Source organism: Sapajus apella, unplaced genomic scaffold (genome assembly GCF_009761245.1).
Source record: "Sapajus apella isolate SASKATOON/1434 unplaced genomic scaffold, GSC_monkey_1.0 scaffold20, whole genome shotgun sequence".
Taxonomy (NCBI): domain Eukaryota; kingdom Metazoa; phylum Chordata; class Mammalia; order Primates; family Cebidae; genus Sapajus; species Sapajus apella.
In genome coordinates, this window is record NW_022436960.1 from 2,867,698 (window position 1) to 2,883,681 (window position 15,984).

Sequence of the window (15,984 nt, forward strand, 5' to 3'; positions counted from 1 at the left end):
CCCCCCCCACTCACCTGCCCCTCCTCTGGTGGTCCCCAGGACTCACCTACCCCTCCTCCAGCAGCCCCCCCCACTCACCCGCCCCTCCTCTGGTGGTCGCCAGGACTCACCCACCCCTCCTTCGGCAGGCCCCCCACACCCCGACTCACCCGCCCCTCCTCCCGCAGCTCCTGAGCCTCATCTGCTCCTGGGCTCAGCCCACTTCATCGGGGCCTCCGTGTTCATCACTGTACCCTTCCCTGCCCCACTCTGCCTCCCTTCCTTCTCTGTACATGTATCCCCGTCGGACACACAGGGTGGGAGGGTGGCTTACTGATTCCTCTCTTGGAGTCTGTTTCCCTGCATAAGAATATCAGCACAGTGAGAGCAGAGAATTTCATCCAGCTTCATCAGTGCTGAATGCCCCAGAATTTACACACAGTAAATGTTTGCTGAATTAACGTCAGAAGGCAGGGTACCATGTAAAACATCTTAGAAAAGGTCCACCCCAAGCGGTCAGTTAAAAGACTGGTCTCCAGAACAGCCATAGCCCTTTCCCAGTCCTGGCCCCAGGACGGTCCCTTATACACAGCCACCTTGTCGCTCCCGATGAGGGCTTTTCCATCTTTCCTAGATGAGTAGCTGAGTGTCAGAGAGGTTGAGAGTCTTGCCCAAGTTTCCACAGCTGCATGTAAGGCCCCGCCCCCCAGGCCTCATCTCTGCCAGCCACATGTTAGGCTAATTTCTTTCCCCCGAGGAGGGGTAGGGACAGCCAGATGCAGGGGAAACTGAGGAAGCTGGAGCCCAGCGTGGATATGAGGAGGCCCAGGGGGCCAAGCACTGGGGTTGGGGTGGGGGAGGCCAGCTCCGTGCACTGAGGGAGGGTGGGGCTGGCCTGGGTCAGAGGCAGAGCTGGGACAGGAAACAGGCCTCTGTTCTTGGCATGGCCTAAGCACCTGGCAGGTGGGGCTCATTCTCCTCTGCATGCTGTCAGAAATCGGCCGGATTTAGGGGGCAGTGGGCAGCCATGCAATGGGGCCAGATGGTCCAGGAGAGGATTTAGGCGCTTGATCATCGGGGTCGCAGCAGGACTGACCCACATCTGCAGAGGGGTTTCCCAGGACAGAGCTCTCGAAGATACTACATTGGGTACCAAGGGGACTCTGTGCTCTCTGGCACAGGGGCAGGCTTGAAGAAGGGACAAGGATGGTGTGTGAATGACGAGGACCTTGCCATGAGAGCAGGAGGGATGCTCAGGGCTGGGGAGCAGGTGCCTCCGGCGGCGGGTTAGGATGCACCACGTTGCCTCTGGCTGGGGGTTAAGATGCACCGCGTTCCTTCAGGCCAGCACCACCTGCTCACCACACGGCCTGCAAGCCAGGCCCTGGACACAGGGAGATGCAGCGGCAGAAAGGAGGAGCCCAGGGTGCCACCGATCCTTTAGATGGGTAGTCAGGGAAGGGAGGCCCTGGCCCTCGGTCCGGGCAGAGCATTCCAGATGCAAGGAAGTAGTGCAAAGGCACTGAGACAGGGATGGGCCATGTGAGCCTGGGACCAGTAAGGCGACCAGCATGGCCATCATGTGCCTAGTGAGGGGATCCTGCTGAGCATGGGCGTTGGAGGGTTAGGCAGGGCTGGGTCAGCATTTATCAACCCCTCATGGAGGCCTGACAGGTGGCATGGAGTCCTCCCCTTCACCTTGTCTTGGGAGGCCCCACTGTGTGTCAGCTCTGTGCCCAGGGAGGATGGCAAGGGCCCTGGTCCCCAGTCCCCAGGGTCCTGCCTGTAAACTGCAAATGCACAGCCGATGAGACCCGCTGGCAGACCTGCTGTGATGCTTCAGTGGAACTGATTTCTGTGACCGGGCCCAAGGCCACCCTGGGGACAGAGCAGTGAAGGAAGCGGTGGATGGGCCTGTTTCCGACCCAGGCAGCCCTCCTGACGCAGGAGGAAAGGAAGCAGGGGATGGAAGGAAGCCAGCCAGGAGCTCCGCAGGGCTCAGCCCATGAAGGGGCCGGCACATCATCCAGACCCAGCTGGCCACCGGCGGGACTGAGGAGAGAGCTGGAGCCAGTGGCCAACAGGCAGAGCTCCTGTGAAGGCTCCGGAGACAAAGGTGACTGCTGGGCTGGACCCCCAGAAAGAGGCAGGGGACTTACGGCAGACGGTGGGGAGAAGTGTGTTGCAGGAAGAGGCGGTGGGTGTGAGCGTGGCTGGACAGTGCCCAGAGGCGGGGAAGAACCGTACCCTGAGGACCCCCGAGAGCACCGGGTGCAGCCTGTGCTCCCCACCGCCCTGAGGCAGGTCCCGCCCCCAGTTCACAGCGGGAGCTCTGGCCACCCCAAAGACTCCTCATCCTCATGGCCCCAACCCACTGGCCCAAGACCCAGGCAGCACCGGTTCTCCAGCCCATTTGGCAGGCTAGCTAACCTCAGGGGACTGGAGCAGCCACTCGTGTGCTGGCCTCAGTTTCCCCACCCACAGCAAGGGCCTCACGCAACATCATGTAGTCCTGTGGTCAATGAATGGCTGAGTTGAAGCTTGCACTCGAGGTGCTGGTCCCGTGCAGGAGCCTCATAGGAGACTGTCCCTGAGGGCACAGTTCCATTCTGTGTCCTCCCTAGCCACGCACAAAGATGCCTGCGCCTCAGGCACAACCCTTGTCTTGGTCTCCGCCAACCTCCCCCCACCCCACCCGCCAGGTGCTGGGCTGGCCCAGGAACACAGAGCTGGGACACAGAACCCTGTCCCATCTGATGTGGGGATGTGGGGGTGAACTTAGTGACTCCACTGAATTCCCACTGAGGGCCGCATGGAGGACACAGCTCCAAGGTCGAGGGCAGTGGCTGCCCCTAAGGCACTGGGTCAGAGGAGGATTTGAGCCACAGGAGGATCGAAGCCGGGCTTCAGGCTCTGGAATAGGCGTGAAGGGCGGGGCCTGCCTGCTCCCTGCCTGTTTCCTGCCCTGCCCAGCCCCCACCCTCCATCAGGGCAGCTCAGCAACCTCCCCCACCTTTCCCCCCAGTTCCCTTCTGGGGTGGGGGGAATTCCCAGACAGGCCTTTTAGAAGAGCTGAAACATTCAATGTAAATAATTAATGCTAGATTTTTAAAATTAAATTTTAATACATTCTCATTAATTTTAGACAAACTCCCTAGCAGGTCATTCACAGTGAGTGATAGAGGGAACCAGAGACAGCCTTTGGGTGGGCAAGGCTCCTGAGCAGTGGGGTCCAGGTGCAGCTGGCCGGTTCACCTGCGGGACCTCCAGCAAGCGTCCTCTCTCGGAGCTTTGCTCCCGCATCCGTAAAATGCGGGGTACGGGGCTTCCTCGGTAGAGCTGCGGTGAGGGGCAGTGGAATGCGCGCTGTGGTTTGTAGGGGGCGGTGGACGTGATTGTCATGATGATTGTGGCCATTCTGCTGAGGGTGGCCTCCTGGGACCTGAGGTGGGGGGCGGGGGTCTTCGTCATTAGCCCCGGAGAGCACGGCTGGCCTCCTCTGCTGTCCCCTCTCTGCTGGAGAACTTAGCCCAGAGCTAGTGAATGAGTGGGTGTCGTCGGTGGAGGGACACTTGGATATCTTGGGTTTGGTTTGATCCTGGTTCAGGTCTGACCCTCTGAGTGGACGGCTCCTCCCACCCTGCGCTGGCTCAGTGGAGGCCAAGCCTGCTGGGTGCTTGGGGGTGTCCTGGTGAGAACACAGGGCTCCTGCCCGGGAGCTCGCAGCCAGGAGGGGAAAGGGCCGGGAGAGACAGGCTCCTGTGCCGTAGGATCCAGGCATGCACTGTCCGTGTTTATTGAGCGCCTGCTGTATGCTGGGACCTAGCATGAGGAGGAGCGCTGTCATGGGGACCCGGAAAGGTGGGCCTGGGGAAGAGAGGCGTGTGGGGGTAGCGCTGGCCGCCGGCAAAGTCTTCCTCGCAAACTCCTTGTCTTGCAGGAGGAGGGTTTATGGAGGGGGTCCAGGCTCGTGGTCTTGGACAACTTTTAGAGCGTCTGGGGAGGGCAGCCACAATCCGGGCCCCTTGGGGTTCTCTTCCCCTGAAATTCCTTCTCCCATCCCAGCCCCTCCGCAGCCCGCGGGTGCCGAAGGGCGGCGGAGCGCCTCGTCAAGCCACTTCCCCCTTCCCCCCAGCTTTCAGGTGAGGAAACTGAGGCCGGGAGAGCGCTGGAAGGCCGGCCTGAGCACCCGGGAAGTTGGTGGCCGAGCCTGGCCGAGGCCCCCGGGCTGGGCCTTCTAGCTTGGCGCTGCGGCCGGGCTGCGCCCTCGCCCGGCGGGGCGGTGGGGGAGGCGGCGTGGGGCCCGGACCCGAGCGGAGCGCGCTCCCGGCGGACGCGGCGGCGGCGCCCGGCGCGAGGGGCCGGGATGGGCAGTCATCAGTCTTCCCAGGTCTGTCGCGTGATCCCTGGGCTCGGACCCCCGTCCCCCTTGAGAGCCAGTCGCGGCACGGAGAGACGGGGAAAGCCCGGGGGAGCTGCCTCTCTCGGGTGGTGGAGAGCCCGCCCCGCGCCCCTCGCTCCACGCAGGAAGTGCGATCCCGCCCGGGCCGCTCGCGGTCCCCGTCGCTTGCCCGCGCCCACAAGGTTAACGGCGGCGAGTGGGTACCCCCGCCCGGCGCGCGGAGGGGCTGCCTGGCCGCCCGGGGCTGGGCCGGGAGGGTCTCAAGCCGCGCGCGGGTGGGTCTGCGCAAGCCGGGCAGGGAGCCCCGCCGGCGAGCCGGGCGCTCGCGGGTTAATCCCTCGGGCCCAGGAGGGGTGAGCCAGGCCCAGAACCCCAGAATCTGAGGGCAGCGGGTCCCTGGTTGAGGAGTTGAGGCTCCAAATGCCATCGCCCTCGGATCCTGTGTCAGGTTCTGCAATCCTGCACGGCCGCGAATTCCCCAACATTTTCCGACTCCGGAGATACTGCGATTCCGGGGCTCGGCTTCCTCCGAGAGGGAGCGCGGGGCAGGAAGGGTTAACGGGCGGGGCGGGGGGAGAGCGGGGCCGCGGCCGCCGGGGAGTTAGCGGGGACAGGCCGAGTCCCCCTTCTCCCGGCGAGGCTGAGATCGTCCCCGGCCCGGCCGTCCCGGGCCGGCCCCCTCTTCGCCCCGGGGGGCGTAACTCGGTACGGGGAGCGCGGTGGCCCGGACAGCCGGGCTCACCTGTTACTCGGCCGCGGCCCAGAGCGCCCACTGAGTCACGGGGGCCGCGGAGGGGACTGGGGACTGGGGGACGCGCGGGGCCCGGCTTCCCACGGACGGGGCCCAGCGGGGTTGCCCCGCCGCGGCGCCCGGCCGTGCCCGCTGTGCCCGGCTCTGCCAGGCGCGGCCGTGGAGCGCACGCCTCCTGCCTGCTGACCCTCTCCTTTGGTTTCTCGCAGGCCTCTGCCGCAGACATGGAGAAACTCAGGTGAGTGGAGCGTCTCCCGTGCGGCGGCTCGCGGGGACCGGGTCGGGGTTGAGGGTGCTGGGGGGAGAAGAGGGGAGGCGGGGGGAGGGGCGCCACCCGAGCGCAGCCCCCCTGGGCCCGCGGGCGGCCTCGGCGGAGCTGCGGGCCGGGTGCGTGTGTGGTGCGTGTGTGCGCGCCGCGAGGCAATGGGAAGCCCCACGCGGGGGCTGCTCTGCTGGCCCGGGCCGCTGCAGCGGGGGCCGGGGCGCGCGTCACTCAGGGCCGGGCCGCCCCCCACCCCGGGCCGCCCCCCACCCCGGGCCGCCCGGTCCTGCCAGGTCCTGGGCGCCCCGGTGCGCCCTGCCCGGGAGCCTCGCTGGTCCCCGGGGACCCTCCGGGTTGGGTCCCGTTGGTGCCGTTCCGCACAGCCCCCGGCGCTGGCTCGCCCCCCACCCCCCTTCCCCCGGGCTGCCAGTTGCCTGGCTCTGAGCTTTTAAGTGTTCGCCTCTGGGGGGCGGGGGCGGGGGATGGAGTCCTCGCGGCTGGACCAGGCAGCCGCGTCTTGGAGCCATTTTAGGGGAATCCCGAGACCGCGTCTGGAGAGTGTTCCCCGCGGCCTCCCTCCCGGTGCTAAACTTTAAGCCTCGGTAGACTTCACGGGGCCACCTGCGCGGCAGGCTTGGGATCAGCCCGTTGGAATACTGACCACTTCCTTTGCGACTTCCCCTGGCACCCTGACCCCTACTTTGGGAACACCCCTCCCGTGTTTTCCTTCCGGAGCCTGAGCCGAGGCGTTGTGTGGGCGGCAGGCCCAGCTCTGGCTGCTGGGTTTCAGCTCTGTCTCCCCTGGCCTAGAGGGTCGTTGTCCTCCCCCCCCCCCTTCGGAGGCCAGAATTGGCATCTTAGGGAGGAGGCTGGGTAGAGGAGCACCCCTCCCCCAAGGAGCAGAGCCCCAGCAGGCCCAGTCTGGGCCGAGGTCTAGGGCAGAGGGGCCCTGGGCCCTGCCAGCTGACCCTTAGTGCTGTAGGCAAGTGGCTTGGAAATACCCAGGTGGGAGCCCGGAGACAGGTGGGCTCGGAGACCCAGGCTGGACGCTCAGAGCAGGGCTGTCTCCTGGTCCAGGGAGCTGGTGTGCAGCCCCCACTGTGGGTCCCGCAGGGACAGGAGCAACATGTTCTGTGCTGGGAGGAAGAGTCCAGTCTCTGAGGTGGCAGAATTGCAGACCGGAAACATGCGATATCTGTCACCCAGGCCCACCTTCTCGTGGCCAAGGTCCAGGTGGGGGCAGTGAGGCCCAAAGATCGATGGCCCTGGCTGTGGTCACACTGATGACCTCAGGCCCAAACCCAGGCTCTGGCCCAGCCCAGGGCCCTCCCTGATGCCTCACATTGGCTGTCATTTCATGGCCTGGGTGGCACAGCCTGTGGGGGAGGGAACACTCAGCTGAGACTTGAGGCAAAACTTAGCATTCATGGGGTGCCCTGAGGCCAGCCTGGGGGTTCCCCATGGTGGTTCCGTCTCTTTCCCTCCTTCCCTGTGCCCAGCCAAGGCTCTCCAACACTGAGGACAGGCATGACCCCGCCTGGCTGTGCACAGGTAGACAGGGGGCCAGGTGGGCGGATCTGCTGCCTGAGCTGCTGATGGTGTCAGCACTGCTGTCCCAGGCGGGCTAAGTGAAGCCATAAAGGCGGAGGTGGTGGCCAGGGCCTGCGCTCCTGGGCTGCACTGGGCCATGTGGTCTTTCTGGAGTTGCCAGGGGTGGTGCCAGGCAAGGACTCAGCATAGCCTCCTAGAACTGGGGAGGGGTCCTGCCCTCCTCTCCCTCTCACTCAAGTAGTGTTCTCAGAGTTGCCTCAAGGGGTTTTCCAGAACCTTCCCTCCTAGCCAGTGTTGGGGCTGCCCCAGTGGATTTCTGTCCTGCATTTAGTGCCAGGGATTCGGAACCAAAAGCCCAGGGGCATGTAAGAGAAGTTGGTCAGCATGGCTTCCTGCAGGGAAAGGCACGGGGTTTGGGGTCCCACAGACCCAGTCACTGGCAAAGTCCTGGCCCTGTCTGGGCCTCAGTTTTCTCATCTGTAAAGTGGGTGTCCTAACCACAACTAGGTTGCAGGAATGTCGGGTGCCATGAGCCCCTATGGTGGAAGCGCCTCTCCTGGGACCTGGCCCAGAGCAGTCCCAGGTAGAGGGTCTCTGGGGGACATGAGACCACGCAGTGGTCATAGTGAAGGGGTCCTGGGGTGTCCAGAGGGACATCCCTGTGGCTGGTCCTGCCTCCTGGCCCTTAGTTGTGGGGTCTGCATATCACGGGCAGGGCCTGTGGGTCTGGATTAAGCTCTGAGGGCGGTGGTCCTGGCCCCCTCCTCTTCCGGACCCCCCAGGACCTGGAGCCAGCACAGGACAGTCCTGTAAATATTTGTGGAAGAGTAAAAGGACAGTGTCACCTGGTGGCACCGTGGTCCTCAGTGGCTCCCTTTGGTGGGCAGGTGTACATTGAGGGGTCTCCCTTCCCGGGCCCCTCCAGCTGACTGCCCCCCATGCTGTCGCCCTGCTTCAATTCCCCCACAAGCTGCCGCCTTCCTGCCTCTGCCTTTGCCCACGCGGCCCCCGCTGTAGAGGATGCCCTTCCCTGCCTTCTTGTCCACATGCAAACCCTGTCTCTTCCCTGTCGCCTTTTCCCTGTGGTTTTCATGACGCTCTTGCCCCTCCCTCCCAAGTGGACTCCGGCCCTGTCCGGGTACCGGCTCCACAAAAGACTCAGGCTGGCCCTCCAGTGCCGGAGACACAGGCCAATGACAAATCCTCCTCAGCCAGCAGATAGAATATAGTAGAGGTTTGCCCGGAATGTGCTGGGGTCTCAGGTTTTGAACCCTGGCCTGGGGTACTGGGAAGAGCTTCCTGGAAGCAGGGACACTTGAGCCGAGGCATGAAGGATGGGTATGAGTTTCCAAGGACAGACAGGCCACCTTCCAAGAGGCGCAAAGGCCTGGGGGCTGCCCAGAGCAGATGTGCTCAGGGAGATGGGTGAGGGCTGGGGAGTGGAGGTCCGTGGGGACCCCACTGACACCTGGAGTGTCCTGTCCTCCCCAGGGTCCCGGATGGGCGATCCAGAGAGCAGAGCCTGGGTCTAGCCCCTGGCGTTCTGCCAGCCCCAGTGCCTGGCAGAGGCTGGCACACAGTAGGGCTCCCACAGGCCGGGGGTGGGGGACACATGGGAGATGTGTAGCCACAGCATTTGATGGCCTGGCCACCTTAACTCTCGTCCCTTGACCCTTGCTCAGCCACGCTCGGCTATCCTGCCTCCGACTGCTTGAAAAACTGTTCTTGTGACTCAAATATTTATAGATATTACCAAGTCCCGGTTGGCTCTCTGTGTGCTCAGAGCCGCTGCATCTCTAATCCCTCAAATTAATCCCCTCCTCTCCCTCCGCACAGGGTCCCTCCTGCCCGCCTCCCGCTGCCTGCTGCGGGGCAGCCCCGTTTTCTGTTTGAGCTTCAGTTCCCTCCTCTGTCAAACAGGGAAGTGGGTCAGTTGCCTCTCATGGCTCCTGGGGTGCCCAGAGCTACTCCTGTTCAGTGTCCACGTTTTCCCCCCAAAATAGAATATTTCAAAGTCATGAACTGTGATAGGCATGCAGAGACATTAATAAATATCCGCACAGTTAAGTTTAGAACGCCCACCTGGCGACCACCACCCAGGTCAAGAAGTTCAACGCAGCCAGCCCTGAGATCCCCCGAGACCCTTCCCCAAAGCTAGCCCCATCCTGCTCTCAGTGGTCACCGGGACACCCACATTGTGCTCAGGGGTTGCTTGCTGTCTTCATGGTTCTGACACCTGAGAGGGCGTCCCCAGCAGAGACGGTTGCATTTTGCATGCTTTGGGACCTCATAGCTGGATTCCTTCAGCCAGTGCTTTGGAGGTGGCTTTTTTTTCACCAAAACTGTTCTGTTTGTGAGGGCCCCCCGTGGCAGTAGGTGGAGCTACCGGTTGCTGTTGTGAGGGCGAATGACCTTTCTGGTGGCCCCCCTGCAATCTGTTTGTTCCCTGGTGGGCTGCTGGGCAGTGTGCAGCCTGGGCCACCTTAGGGACTCCTGTGCGGGTATCCGGGGATGTGGCTGTGATTCTGGGCGTGCACCCTCAGTGGGACCTCCGGGCACAGGGTGCGCGTCAGGTCAGCTCTGGAGGATCAGACCAGACTTTCGAAACCGCTTCTCCCTGCCACTGTCCCTCCAGTGTTGCTGGGGTGGGCGTAGCGCAAACCACACTGCCCTGGGTCGTCGCCCACTGGGTTTCCTTGCTGGCAAAAGCTGTGCGCACTTTCTACCAAGGTGTCTGTGTTTTTCTCATTGATTTGCGGGAGCTCTTCACGTTGTCAGTTACACGTGTAACAGAAACACCTCCCTCGGGATGCCGCGTCTCGCTGTTCTCACGGTCCTTTGATGAACAGAAGTTCTTAATTTTAATTTTGCTGAATGTCTCCGGTGTTTTCACTTTCTGATTAAAGCGTTTTGTGTCTGCTTACGGAACCCTCCTGAAGTCATCAGGCTATTGGCTTTTCATCCACTTGAACTTGGTTTTGCCTGTGGTTAGAGGTCAAGGTTGAGCTCCCTTTTGTTTTTGGTTTTGGTTTTACACAAGGACAGCCAGGTCCTGGGGCCACACTCTCTTTCACTCCTGTGACCCTGTGCATGTCAGATGCTTGTCCAGGCTGAGGCGATCTGCTGAAACGCCAGGCTGACATCCTAGGGATGGAGACACATGAAGATCAGGCGGCCTCCAAGATTCGAGTCCTGCCCTGCCCTGTCCCTCATGCTTTCCCCTGAGGAGACACCCTCTCCCACCCGAGCCTCCCTCCTGGGCCCACGGCCATCCCTGCCGCTCTTGTTGTTCACCAATCACGGATTCCACACACATTCACTGAACCAGAGGCCGCTGCAGGCGCTGAGGACATCGCAGTGACCGCACAGGCAGAATCTTCTAGTTGGTGGGAACAGGAGACTTTTTAAAATAAATATCATGATGACAAGTGCCACCGGGACAAAAAGAAAAGAAGGCAGTGGGTAGGGGGGGCGAGCGGGTGACTCGTACAGTGTGGCCTGGGAAGGTCCTAAGCAGGTGCCACCCAGGTCAAGGCACCAGGAGGTCCAGGCAGAGGGAGCAGCTAGTGTGACGGTGGCCTGCAGGAAGCAGCAAGGGCCAGCGGCCGTGGAGGAGGGCAGAGGTGGCTGCGTTCTGGATGTCCTGGAGGATCCGGCGACGGTGTCTGCTGATGGGTGTGACATGGGGTGTTGGGGGAAGGGGGTGTCAAAGGCGACTCCAGCGCATTGGGCATGAGAAACTGAAAGAAAGGATGGACTTCGTTCACCTGAGGCGGGGACAGCTGTAGGGAGGAGCGTGTTTGGGGGTGTGCAGGTTTGAGGTGTCCCTTTTATTTAGCAACACCTGCTCCGCACCTGCTTTGGGCAGGCTCCTGTCCTAAACGGCATCCAGGTTGGGTTCTCTGGGCATGCAGTAGGTGCTCATTGAGGGTGGGGAACTGATTGCATTGTGGCCTGGGCCCCGGCAACTCAGGGAGAGACGTCCTGGGGTGGGGCTGGCCACCTGCCGGTACCCACTTTCAGGATACCTGTTGAGTTTCTTTATCTCTTCCCCCCCAGGGCCCCGCTCTCCATCTCTTGTCTCCTCCAACCCACCCACTACCCCACACCCTCCCTGAGTGTGATCCTTCAAGGTTCTCTACCCCACTTCTAAACCTCATCCTACTGGAGGAAGTCTTATGGACTCACTCCCGCTAAGGTGTGAATGACTGCCTCACTTTGCTTTCTCCGTTTGCGGCTAGGGGCTCAGCGGGTGAGGACCCAAGAGACCCAAGACACAGAGCTGGGTCATGAGTCTCGGAGTCACTCCTAAGCTGGAGCAGCTCTGATGGTTCCAACTAGGGGGGCTGCGGTTACAGGCGTGGCCAGGGTGCCCAGTCGAGCTCCCACTCCTCAGAAGGCCTCCCTGATGGGGTGTGGTTAAGAAGGTAGATGTGCCTAGGTTTCAAGCCCCAGTCTGTCACCTACTGGCTGTGTGGCCCTCTGCAAATTTGTTTTGTTGTTTTGTTTTTGAGACACAGCCTTGCCCTGTTCACCAGGCCGGAGGGCAGTCCAGGGCTCAGGCAACCTTCCCACCTCAGCCTCTCCCAAATAAGTGGGACTACAGGCAGACATGCGCCACCACGCCTGGCTAAGTTTGTATTTTTGGTAGAGATGGGGTGTCACCATGTCACCCAGGCCGGTCTTGAACTCCTGGGCTCAAGTGATCCTCCCGCCTCGGCCGCCCAAAGTGCTGGGATTGCAGACGTGAGCCACTGCACCCGGCCTTGGGCAGGTTTAGGAAGCTTCCTGCTTCTTGTGCCACATTTGTAAATGGGGTGGTAACAGCACCTGCCTGAGAAGGCAGCTCTGGGGATTCAGTGAACTCAGGACGTGCGCTTGGCTTGTGGGCTAGGCCATGCTGCTGTGGCCCGCCTGTCTGGGGAGGCTCTGCCCATCTCCGGTGGCCCTGCCCTGCTTGGGCTTTGCTGGCCACCCCTCAGGCTGTGCCATCATTCCCCTGTGAAGGAGAGGGCCAGGCTGGCAGTGCGAGGGTCTCTGAACTGGGGGCAGGGCCAGCTCTTCTGCACCTTTGCCTGTCTGCACTTTCCTCAGGGCCCTTCGATGCTCAGGGCAGCCGCTGGGTGTTTTAGAGGAGGCGATGCCACGTTCCTGTTTCTCAGAGCTCCGTGCCAGGCCTGCATGTGGCTCCCCTTCCTCACCCCCCACTACAACAGGCAGAAAATCCTTCCGAGGCCTGGGCTCTGTGGTGGGGACTGTGCCCATCTCTTCAAGGTCCCCCTGTGTCTGCAGAGCAGCCTGAGAGAGGCCTCATGCTCCGTCCCCTGATGGACCCACTGAGGCTCTGGGGCTCATGTCGAGGCAGCTGAGGTGTCTGTCCTGAGCAGCAGCAGGACAGGTTGCAGGAGCTGAGACAGGAGGCGGGACATGCGGCCGGGCCTGGGACATGGTCCTCTGGGCTCCTCAGCCACACTTCCTCTGCCCCTCCTGGTCACTAGCATGGGTGAAGGTGGGGGGGTCTGCCAGGGAAGCAAGCAGTGCTGTGTCTCTGTGTCCTGGGGATCTGGCTGGAGTGTGAGGGGCCAGTGGTGGCGTTTGGAATGACCATCCCAGGGAAGGGAGGCTGCCCTGCCACACACCACCCCAGGCTGCTGAGGCTGGACACCCCACAGGCCCCAGCCATGTGTCTGTGGGGTCCCCAGAGGAAGCACGTGGCAGGGCTTACCTGGGTAGGGCTTTGCCGAGCAAGGCAGAAGAAAAAAAGATGCAGGGGCAGGTGGGTGCTGCTGGGGACACAGGAGGACCCAAGACACTGAGAGTTGGGCCTGAGTCACCCTCCATTCGGAGCAGCTCTGAGGGTGTCAGCTCAGAGTGGATTGGGGCCGCCGGGATGATCCCCTGATCTCAGGGGCATCTAGGGGCTGGCTGCGGCTTCTGCTCCCATTCCTCCTTGGGGAAACTGAGGCTCTGAGAGCTTGAGTGCCAAGCTCAGGACCCCCAGTGGCCTGTGGCAGAGCAGAGAGTGCTGAGTTGGGGCCTGCTTAGCCACCCACCCTCTCCCGCCCACACCATTCAGCAGGGTAAATAGTCCACAAGACCCTCTCAGCACCCCTGGGGGGATCCTAGACACTGCCAGAGGGAGGCCTAGGGAGCCCCAGGCCTGGCCTCGGGAGGGAGGGAGGGCGGGCAGATGCCACCAGTGCCCCTAGCTCCCTCCTCGCCCCGGCGCCTCCCGCAGCCCTTGCTGCTGCTGACCACCCTCCCCGTAGCTGCAGGCTTTTCTTGGAGACTGGGTCTTGCCCTGCGAGTGTGAGTGTGATGCACACGTATGCAGAGGTGAGGGTGGAATGGGACCAGCCCAGGACGGAGGGCATCCCAGAGAGGCCCAGGGCGCAAAGGGGGCCCAGCTCCTGCAGACCAGGTTTACTGATAAGTGTCTGCCGCCCTGATTAGCTCTGTGATCCCCGGAATTCCAGAAAGCAGCTCTCCTGCCAATCCAATTAATAAGTGTGCCCACGTCTGTTTGCAGTGGTGAGCAGGCTGGTGGGGTGGCCAAATTAGCAAAGCCAGCGTGGGTTCCTTGGTAGCCAGTAATGAAGCCAGTCATCAAAGTGCTGAATCTCAGCCCCTTCTTTCCTGGGCACCAGGGAGGGTGGCAGGCACTGCAGGGTTAATGTGTGAGTCCCATGAGGAGCTTGTTCCTGGCTATGGGGCCGGCCCGTGGCCATCTGTCTGCCCATCCTGCCCCTGCATGCTGACGGTGGGTGGAAGAGCCAGGCAGGTTCCAGGGCCAAGGTGCACACAGCCCTACCCCCTCGGCAGCCCCATTTCCTCTAGAGGGAGAGACGAGGGAGTAGTGATCAGCGGTGCCAGGCTGGTGCTGCGAAAGGGGCCCAGGCAAGGGGCCAAGGAGCCTCCTGGGTCCACCATGCAGCTTCCCTTGCCTCTCAGACAAGCCCCCCTGGGGCTCCCTGCTCTGTGCCGCTCTCCACCAGCAGGACGGCCCCAAGCCCAAGCCAACTTCCTGACCTCCTGGGTGTGAGCATCTCTGGGGCCCCCAGAAAGAGGAGCAGACGGTTCAGCACATGCTCAGGGCCTTCTGCCAGCTGACCCTGCACCCACCCCTTGTCTACACCCCCACAAGCCCCAGGTGCTGGTCACACCCATCTCCAGGACGCCTCCTGACCCCACCACCATGCTCCCAGCCATGCGTCCTGCACAGAATGTCCCACCTCCCCACAGATGGGTCTGACGCTGATTTCAAGGAGGTCTTGGGCTGAGAGCAGATGAGGGCAGGCACTGGGGCCCAGTGGGGGGTTGTGCGGCAGCCATGCGAGAGGAGTGGGCCTGGCGTGGTGGGTGGTCCTGGAAGGCAAGGCTCCTGGTACACTCTGGAGGCAGAGCCTGGGGCTTGCTGCCGGCCTAGGACGGGAGAGGAGGAGAGGAGTCACGATGCGTGGAGGCCCAGGGAGGACTTGTCTTGCTGCAGAGTGTGGGGGTAGGCTGTGGATCTGTGGGGCGATGGGAGTTTGGCTGGGCCCTGCAGGTCTGTGCTGCCCATGAAACAAAGGGGAGGCAGTGAAGCTGGGGAGGCGTAAATGTGGGGGTCATGAGCAGAGAGATGGTATTTGCTGGCGGGGCTATCCACTGGGGAGTGCACACAGGGAAGGAGATGCTGGAGCCGGATCCCCGGGATGCACTGGTGCCAGGGGCCGGGAGATGAGGAGCACCCCACACAGGAGCCCGAGAAGGGGCAGCTAGACAGCCTGGCGACGGTGGGAGGTGCGGGAGCAGGGAGAGGCCACATGTCCCCAGCTGCTGAGGGCGCAGGTCAGGTGATGACTGAGATGGCACCGATCCAGTGATATGGAGGGGACAAGATCCTGGTGGGCCTTGGTCCTGGCAGGCTAGGAATGAGGAGGCAGAGGTGGCAAGATGAGACACTTCCACTGAGTGGGGAACAGGGGCCGTGCCTGCAGGGTGAAGAGAGGGCTGTTCTCAATATGGGAAAAGTAACCACAGGTTTGTCTGCCAGAGAATGACCGGGAAGCGAAGAGAAATGGATGGTTCAGGAGCGGGGGAGACTAGCTGGAACCCCCTGCAGCTGGGAGAGGCCGGTGGCCACAGTCCAGCCCAGCTGAGGGGCTGCCTGGCCGGGTGTCTGTAAGCAACAGCGGGCAGCACCAGGTGTTGGGGCAGATGCTGGTAGGTGGGGAACGTGGAGGTGACATCTGTGGCAGTTCCCTCTGGATAGTTTCATTTCTCAGCAGAAAGGGAAGAAAAGGAAGCGAGGTCATCAGCCTGAGTGGGGATGGGGAGGAGGTGTTGGGAGGTGAGAGGCAGAGAGGGGAAGGTGTGAAGTCACTTTCCAGGCAGTGGGGAGGGAATGGAACAGGCGTGCCTAAGATTCCTGGGTCCGTCTGTGGGTGAATGGAGAGTGAGGCCGTCTGCCCACCACTGTCTCCTGCTGTCTGTGTGGGTGCAGGAGCCCAATGGATGGAGAGGTGGGTTTAGCGCCCTTGTACAGAGAGGACAGTGACGGGGAGGAGGCCATCATGCCATCCTTGGCTGCCAAGTGAGATCAAGGCCGGAGAGGGCTGTGAGAGCCCCTGGTGGCACTGATGGAATGAGGGGCATCCTCAGGCCTGAGCTGGAAAGAGAGTGGGTGTCAGAAGTGGGACTGCACAGGGGTTGGCACGGGTGGAGCACAGTGGCCATCACAGAGGGTCTGGAAGCTGGGCCTGGCTCCCCTCCCCACCTCCAGCAGGGCAGCCCCGCCATGGCGGTCATCTCTCAGCAAGCATTGCTTGTGTCCTGCCCACCAGGCTCAGAGCCAGGGTCTTGCCTTCCCTGCCCCCATCCCTTCTCCCAGTCCTGGGCTCTGGAGGACAGTGCGCTCCCTGGCTATCTCTTTTCTGTAGGTTCTGTGGCCGGAAGAGGCCGACAGAGCCCCAGTCTGGGAGTGGAGGCCTGGGCTCAGCCCGCTTTGACTCAGGTGTGGTGCTCCATCGTGCGGCCACCCACGGCCTGTGCTCTCAG

At 62.3% G+C, this 15,984-nt stretch overlaps 1 protein-coding gene across 16 annotated transcripts in view; it reads left to right on the plus strand.

Moving 5' to 3' along the window:
• The window catches only part of BEGAIN (brain enriched guanylate kinase associated), a 49,331-nt gene that overhangs the window by 13,666 nt on the left and 19,681 nt on the right, over positions 1-15,984 (plus strand). For 5 of the 16 annotated variants that reach the window (XM_032287390.1, XM_032287380.1, XM_032287386.1 and 2 more), the window contains exon 2: positions 5,342-5,370. In XM_032287390.1, the coding sequence (XP_032143281.1) occupies positions 5,342-5,370 (29 nt within the window). Of the gene's footprint in view, positions 1-3,712; positions 3,841-4,297; positions 4,370-4,415; positions 4,564-4,677; positions 4,830-4,965; positions 5,087-5,341; positions 5,371-15,984 lie in introns of those variants that run through there. The other 11 variants (XM_032287383.1, XM_032287391.1, XM_032287396.1 and 8 more) reach the window with 10 other exon arrangements.